Genomic DNA, 8,339 nt, shown 5'->3' with positions numbered 1-8,339 from the left:
AAAGGATAGCTATTAATGTAGAAGTCAAATTTTGTGTGTCTTGTAACTGTATTTTACAGACAGGTTTTGACAATGTACTTTAGGACTGTTGATAACTGCAGGTAATCTAGTAGGCACTAAATGATGGGTAAATATGTTTCAATATTAGCAAGATGTCCAGTCTAGAAGTGTAGAAAACAGCATCATAGGTTATTGTTTATGAAGAAGTTGTCATTGTTTCTTTCATGTGTACATATTCTTTAGTTGATCTATATGTCTATCTTTGCATTATGATACAGAAATTTTTTCCAAAAGAAAGCGTGTTCTAGTTACAATACATTTAGGTTAACTTTGTTTTTGTGGTCAGAGACTGTAAAAGAAGGAAGCTAGTAGAAAATATACCACCTATTGCTGTCAAACTTCATTTCCTACTATGACGGTGAAAATCTAGTTAACTAAATACGCGCATGCTCATGTAATTTGAGAATTGACCCGTATTTAAGGTTTCAAGACAGTTTGATGCATTGGAGTGTCACATGGCTGGAACATCATGGGCAGAATATACTTACATGGCATACTGCATTTAAAAAAAATATATTCAAGGATATCTGTTGAGTCTGATAAAATAAGTCAATGTTTGTTTGGCCATTTGCCATGTTTTTGTGTACAGAAAATGTTGCCATGTACTACCTAGAGCTTCCAGTATATTACTTTGGTGTAAGGAATATTGGGCCATGTACTACCTAGAACATCCACTATTATACTTTGGTGTAAGGAATATTGGGCCATGTACTACCTAGAACATCCACTATTATACTTTGGTGTAAGGAATATTGGGCCATGTACTACCTAGAACATCCACTATTATACTTTGGTATAAGGAATATTGGGCTATGTAAGACCTAGAGCATCCAGTATATTACTTTAGTGTAAGGAATATTGGGCCATTCCTAGAGCAGAGGTGGGCAAACATTCCAGTGCAAGTGCCGCATACACAAATTTACACCTTATCGCAGGCCGCATAGTTTATTAAGTAAAATAATTCATATTTGAAATAACAAAAACAAAAGGTTTTTCTAAACAACATCTAATTAATTTTCAGTTGTTAATATGTTGTTAATATTTGAAAACTTAAACTTAAACTTCAAAAGAAGCACATTTATTTGATAAACAGAGTAACATAAACAGAGTCAGTGCGAATGATGACTTGTTCCTAGGCCGCATGAAAACCCTTGGCAGGCCGCATGCGGCTTGTGGGCCATAGTTAGCCCACCCCTGACCTAGAGTATACAATATATTACTTTGCTGTAAGGAATATTGGGCCATGTACTACCTAGAACATCCACTATTATACTTTGGTGTAAGGAATATTGGGTCATGTACTACCTAGAACATCCACTATTATACTTTGGTGTAAGGGGGGCCCCGAGTGGCCGAGTGGTCTAAAGCGCTCACCGTTCCAGATCACTGCCATCTCACCTCTGTCTGCGTGGGTTCGAGTCCAAGGCTCAGCTAGCGTGGGTACGTGGGAAAGCCTGCCAGTAGCTTCTTGTGGGTCGGTGGTTCTTCCCTGGGTTTTCCAGGGTTCTTCCTCCACCAGCTATACTGGCCGCCATGTATAGTCTATCTTGTGCTGAAAAATGGCGTTAAACCCTACAACAACAACAACTTTAGTGTAAGGAATATTGGGCCATGTACTACCTAGAACATCCACTATTATACTTTGTTGTAAGGAATATGAGGTAATGTGTTACCTAGAGCATTTACTAGAGTACTTTGATGTAAGGTAAACTGTGTCATGTGCTGTCTAGAGCATTTAGTTGATTACTTTGGTGTAAGGAATTTTTTTTATGTGTTATCTAGAGCAAAATGTAAAAGAAGAAATACCATTACTTTCAGAATAAACTTAATGCTAATAAGTGTTGATTTTATTTTCACGCATTTTTCTGTATTTAATATACAGAGAGAAAATTAATAAATGTAACATGGTTATGCAAAACTTGAATTTTCTGTTTAATTTAAGACTTAATCTAACCTGCCTTAAATGTAGTCTGTATAAGTAGCACACACCCTCACAATCAATGTTGTATCTTGCACACACATGCGAAAGAAACATTTCTCTCTATATTTCTTTGTTTTTCATACTTGCACACACATGCAAAAGAAACATTTCTCTATATATTTCTTTTGTTTTTCATACTTGCACACACATGCAAAAGAAACATTTCTCAATATATTTCTGTTTTTCATACTTGCACACACATGCAAAAGAAACATTTCTCTGTATATTTCTTTGTTTTTCATACTTGCACACACATGCAAAAGAAACATCTCTCTGTATATTTCTTTGTTTTTCATACTTTCACACACATGCAAAAAAATGCTAGTCAATATTACTTGTACAGTCACACTTTGCCTAACAAATTTTATTTCTCTCCATGCAAGCAGCATACATTTTTTAAACAATATTTTCAATGTAAATAATTTAGTTGTAAAAAATAAATATACAATAAACTAATCCTGAATATGCTTCATACACACTAATAATATATTACTGTCATATTGTCTTGTGGCAAATAAATTGGATGGTCTCTGGCTCTACAATGACCATAGGATGGTCTCTGATGGTTTTTGGTTGTAGAATGGTCTTTGCTTGTGCTTTTGTGATTTATAACAAATCTGAGTCATGTACTTCATAAGTTTAATGAGTTTCATACTAGGTCACGTTTTGTTGTTGATATTTTCCCCAAAATGTATCGTCATTTACATAGTTACTCAGATCTTGAGGACTTTATTTCTAGATTTTAAACACGTGTCAGGAAAATATCATAAATTGTCTTCCAAACTTTCAAGTGATCCTTGTTTTTCCTCTTTTTCTTTCAATCAGCTCTGCTGTCTGCACTTGTTAAATATTTGGGAGACATTCTTTTATCCAATGAATATGTACTGTCATAGAGAGGCCCTTTGTCCTTTGATTCTTTCTCTTCATTAATTTATGCAGCTCTTAGGGAACATTTGGTGGTCTAATGTCATGAATTTGCATTGCAGCCTGGCCCATTAATTTGTTGTACTTCATGAGTTGTTGAATTGCATTTCTAGATAAAATTGTGCTACCTGTAGTGTGGAACGTTTTCATTCCTGGAATAGTTTTCTGAATAAGGTGATCAGGTTTGTGAGTTGACTCAGCTACTCACTTATAAGTCAGGTCCATTTGGAAACAACATGGAGATTTATATCTACTTTATCCCCTACCATATTCCCAAAGAGACGCTTAGAAGCCTGGCAGTTGTCTCTGTCGTTCTACTGGAGTGTGGAGTCCTTGTAGTCAGACTGCATGTTGATGATCAGGGCTTTTTGGAACTAATATGTGACTGTCTTTTTATTATTGGTGTCCTTTTTGTTCTTCCTTTTTTACTGTTGTATTGAAACTGTTGATTGACTGTTGAACTTTGTCTTGTTGACCCAGTTCTTTTTGTCTGTGACACTTTTAAATCTACCTTCTGTCGATAATTAGCATTTTCACCATTCACCTTGGATTCTTGCAGGTCTTTTACTAGTTTTCTCAAGTTTTCTAATGTTTTCTCCTTCTCTACATGTTGCATATTTAGCTGATAAAGGGATTCACACTTCTGCTGAAGTAGTAGCTTTTCATGTCTTAATCTTGTGATCTCATCATTTTTTAAATCTACCTGATTTTTCATGTGTTGTTGCAAGTTCTCCAGTTTTGTTATATTTGTTGAATTTTTATACAACTCTGTCAGCATGTTTTCATTGTTCTGCTTTTCTTGGTCAATTTCTTTTTCGTACTGTTTATTTTGCTGCTTTATTTCTCTCACCAGGTTTAAAGTGAAAGACTTTTTCTCAGGGTCACCCAAAACTTCATGGATTTTGGTAATATGGCTTTCTAATTCTACAAGTCTATCAAGTATGATATCAAGGTCATTTTCAATAACAGCCAGAGTGACATATCTGGGAATATCACAGGGAGATACTTTGTCAGCCACATTATTATTTACCTCATTTTCAACTTGTTCCACATGAGGTTCACATTTTTTGTGGAGTTGATTGAGCTTTTTTTGAAATTCAGCCAGTAGGACTTCTGAAGGCTCAGGGCTGGTGGCTTTCTCCATTGTGTTAATGGCAGATTCACAGTCATTTGGAAGAGGTTGAACATGTTTTCGCTCTTGTTGTAACTGGTCTGCAAGAAACTTTTCCATGGCCTTTATGTCTTCATGGTTTAATCTCTTGCTTTGGCCAAACTGTTTGCGCACAAAGATCCCAACCTTGCCTTTGACATCAGGGTATGCTGATTGTTCTACTGATGTTTGTCTTGAAGATGCTTCTGCATGGAGAGAAAAAGAAAGCGAAGATAACATAATTACAAAATGTGTAAGCAAACCAGTCATTTTGTGTACTATTTTTTTTAGGTAAATTCTGTTTGATCCCATTAATGGACATTTACAAATTTACCTTCAAGGAAGTTACAAACTTTAGGGTTCTTAAATGAGGAACTCTTTCAGGGGTTGTTAGGCATCCCTGTATGAATTCATACAGATTTTCCGATTTTGTTTTTACTTCTTAACATTTTGCTTTCAAATACATGAAGGTCCATTCCTTCCCACCCCACCTCTCAAAATCATTATGAGTCTAGACACCATTCAAATGCCACAAAAATATTATTCCTTCAATATTTGGAGCTCTAATGTGAAGAAAAAGCACATTTAATTACATTGGCATACAGAATATACAGTTTTTTGGTCTAATTGGTCAAAATTATCCTTATTACATTTCTTATACAAAGCAGTGTACAAATTAAATATTAAACTTAAACTCTAGCTGACTGAGGTCTACTGACCTGTCTCAGTTTTAATGCAGGCTTTAGCATTGACCATGGTCATGCTTTGGTTGGCTGTATTGTTCAGCAGTGTAGTCAGCCAGGGGTAGTCCTCTTGAATTGCCCTGATGAACCCGTCAAAGGCACAAGGGCCGCGCTTTAGCAGCATATTTAGCATCTTGGACACCTGGTCGGTTTCCGTTTTCTCTGCCTAAAAAGCAACACACGCACCAAAGGTTATGACATATTTAGATTTTGGAGAAATCAGTAATGTTCATATGGGCAGGTTGATTTTCTTAATCATTGATGGGCAATGTATTTAATTAACCAAACAATTTCAGAATACTTGTCAGAGCATTTGATTTTAAAAGGTAAAACTATTTAACATTTTCTTAGAATTCATATTTATATCTACTGGTAGATAATGCTATTCACACAGATGTTATTAAAAATGTTATCTTTCCTGTGAGAAAATGTCAGGGTATGTAGGTATAGTACATGGCTTTTATTCTCTTCATCTGGACACACGTTAGTGTCTATTCTTACAGTACACCTAGCCATAAGATCAGGAGAGTTTTTTAATGCATGTGAATCTGTCATGCTTTGTACATAATGTGCTCTGTGTTGGGTATCTGTCAGCTTGCTGGTATGCTATTTTCAACCACTGAACCTTACGGCATTCAAATTTTATAAGAAGTACCTTTAAGACTTTATATGTTGTCAATTAGTTTATTTGTGTGGATCTTAATTTTCATGTTTTAGTATAAACTTTCTTTTGTTATGATGTAAAATGAATATGGGAGATAGCATACCTGCCAGAAACAATATGTCGTGCAAAAAACATAATTTTTTACTATAAAAAACCCCACAGTCATGTTAGAAAAACACAATTTTCAGTACAGGGGTTATCTTACTTCCAAGAGATAGAGAGATGGATGTTTATTGACACCATCATATATGCCCATAACCTGCATAAACAGTAAACAGTCATGTTCTAACCTCATTGTATCTTATACATTTGATCAACATACAGGTGAAAATATGGAAAGTTGGTCAGGGATAAATTACCATTGATTGATTGGTTCTCATTAACCAAGGATTTTCATCTTTAGATTTTAGCCAATTCCCAACAACACAAAAATATAAAAACCTTGAAACAACCTCATCCAAGAAGAGCATTTAATCAGGTTTGTTGGAGAGCATGCTAGACACAAGGCTTGTTAATTGTGTAGAAATGATGCCTGTGTCATCATACATGGATGCCATTACTAAGAAGAGACAAACATAACAAACAACCTCTCAAGAACTATGCAACAGAACTCTATGAAATTTTGTATACAGATCATTGTGGCAACAAGTGTTTTCAAACTTGTATAAAAGATGCTGATCTGCTGTGTGGTTGACCATCATTCATAAAAATGGAAAACCGTTTCAGCTTCTAACAGAGCACTCAACGTAATTTAATAAAATTTTACAAAGTGTACTGTCGCAAGGTCTTTTTAATTTATACAAATCATGGCATGGAATATGGCTACTGTTTTAGCAGATTTTTATGACTTGATCAATCGAATGTAATCTAATACATGTATTAATCATCATGGTATCAAGTCCTTTCAGATAGGTATGTATGATGCAAGTCTGCCTGGCAACAACCCCTTTCAGATGGGTACACATGATGCCAGTCTGCCTGGCAACAACTCCTTTCAGATGGGTACATATATGTCAGTCTGTCTGGCAACAAGTCCTTTCAGATGGGTGCACATAATGTCAGTTTGTCTGGCAACAAGTCCTTTAAGATGGGTACACATAATGTCAAACTGTCTGGCAACAAGTCCTTTCAGATGGGTACACATAATGTCAGTCTGTCTGGCAACAAGTCTTTTCAGTGGGTATATAATGTCAGTCTGCTTGGATAAAAGTCCTTTCAGATGGGTACATATAATGCCAGTCTGCCTGGCAACAAGTCCTTTCATTGGATACATATGATGCCAGTCTGTCCAGCAACAAGTCCTTTCAGATGGGTACAAAAAGGTCATTGTAACTGGCATTGTAAAAACCTGGAATATTTTTCTTCTCAAGAATGGCTATTAATTAAGGTTCAACAGTATGTATTTTGGCACTGAGGTCTTTTCAGCTTGTACAAATGTGCAGATCTGCCAGAGTTTGGTTGCTAGAAGTAAAAAACTTTTATTATACGTGTATATCCAAAAAAGAAATTACTACAGGAAGCATTCTACTGGCCTAGATTTGTTGAGTTAGCTGTCAGGAATATATCAGCTAGGTGAGCAATCTTGGGCCTATGATTTATGAATTATGGACATCAACATTAGAAGATACAGCCTTTAGCAACATAGAAAAATCTAAAAATGACTAATTGTTAAAAGTAATCAAGAGAATTAATGACCTATTTTTATAGAAAGTATTCCACTAACTCACAATACATGGCATATATTGCTGAAGTATTTGACCTTTATGTCCATGTCAGCCAGGTAAGTGATCTCAGACCCACTTGGGTTACTTGTTTATCACATGACCTTAAGATTAAGCTTACCTTGATTATTTCAATCATGTCCTTATCAAATACCCCATTCTGATTCAATGCAGCAAACAGTTTCTCTGTTGGCATGATGTCATTCATCATTTGGACTTGATGTTGCTTTATTGCTTCCTTCTGTTGCCAATTCATTTTGATTAGATTTATACCTGATCAGTTATTTGAATTTTTTTTAAAGAGACTTCCTGGCGAATTGACTTTCTTTTGTTGTTTCTTGACTTCATCAAACAGTGTTTGTAATTTTATATACTTTTTTATCAATGTACTCTGCTGACAGAATGGTGAAATAAAATGTTCACTTTCCTGAACAAAATATGATCTCGTAAATGGTTCTGCAAGAATTTGCTTGCATTTGGCACCTGATTTTAATTGTACAGCTGTATTTCTATTTCAGCCTGTCATATTGCTGTGCACAGGAGATATCCAGAAATCAAATAGTTAAATTCTTTATATTTCTTTACTGTCCAATGGTAATATCAAAGTGGCAAGAGATTTCCGAAGGCCAAAATCACAAATAGCCCAGTGATGACAGGCTGTTATTGTGAGTCCTACTGCTCCAGTGACTTGATTATGTCACATTATATCAGTTCCCAATAGTTCTTGTAAACTGATAGGTAGTTAACCAACATTTGAATCAACAAACCATCATGTGACCAACAGGTGAGAGATTGTTAGGCTATTGGGTTACAATATCTACATGATTGCACCATACCCCTCATTAATCAACAGATAATCTTGTCCTGTCAGCTACTACAAAATCATGTATTTTGATAGCTTAGCTCAATTCTAGTATGTGTCAATAATGCTTCTTAATGCAGAAGTAGTTAGGCAAATGAGTCTTTATCATATACACTGACCATAGGTTTTAGAATTGTGGCAAATATGATTATCAGAAAAACTGTGTTGTTGTTTTGGGGCATTTAGCAGCCTAGTGTATCCAAGTGTTGGGTATTGTTTGCTTTGGGGCAAAGA

At 35.4% G+C, this 8,339-nt stretch overlaps 1 protein-coding gene across 1 annotated transcript; it reads right to left on the bottom strand.

Annotated features, from left to right (window-relative positions):
• Positions 1 to 1,995: 1,995 nt before the first annotated feature.
• Positions 1,996 to 7,996, bottom strand: LOC149784390 (uncharacterized). Its single transcript, XM_089933262.1, has 3 exons — positions 7,365 to 7,996; positions 4,835 to 5,024; positions 1,996 to 4,321 (listed from the first exon to the last, which is right to left on the bottom strand). Exons 1-3 carry the CDS (start codon positions 7,497 to 7,499, stop codon positions 3,324 to 3,326), a joined length of 1,323 nt encoding a protein of 440 aa, XP_089789388.1. The 5' UTR covers positions 7,500 to 7,996; the 3' UTR covers positions 1,996 to 3,323.
• Positions 7,997 to 8,339: the final 343 nt, after the last annotated feature.

The sequence above is a fragment of the Sinohyriopsis cumingii genome, chromosome 14, assembly GCF_028554795.1.
Source record: "Sinohyriopsis cumingii isolate HCF-2022 chromosome 14, ASM2855479v2, whole genome shotgun sequence".
Classification (NCBI taxonomy): Eukaryota; Metazoa; Mollusca; class Bivalvia; order Unionida; family Unionidae; genus Sinohyriopsis; species Sinohyriopsis cumingii.
This window is presented reverse-complemented; position numbering and strand designations above follow the sequence as displayed.

Coding starts and splice junctions, on each gene's coding strand:
- LOC149784390 (XM_089933262.1), bottom strand. CDS start 7,499: ATGAATTGGCAACAGAAGGAAGCAATAAAGCAACATCAAGTCCAAATG. Junction 5,025..7,364: donor ACATGATTGAAATAATCAAG/GTAAGCTTAATC, acceptor GTTGCTTTTTAG/GCAGAGAAAACGGAAACCGA. Junction 4,322..4,834: donor CTGCATTAAAACTGAGACAG/GTCAGTAGACCT, acceptor CTCTCCATGCAG/AAGCATCTTCAAGACAAACA.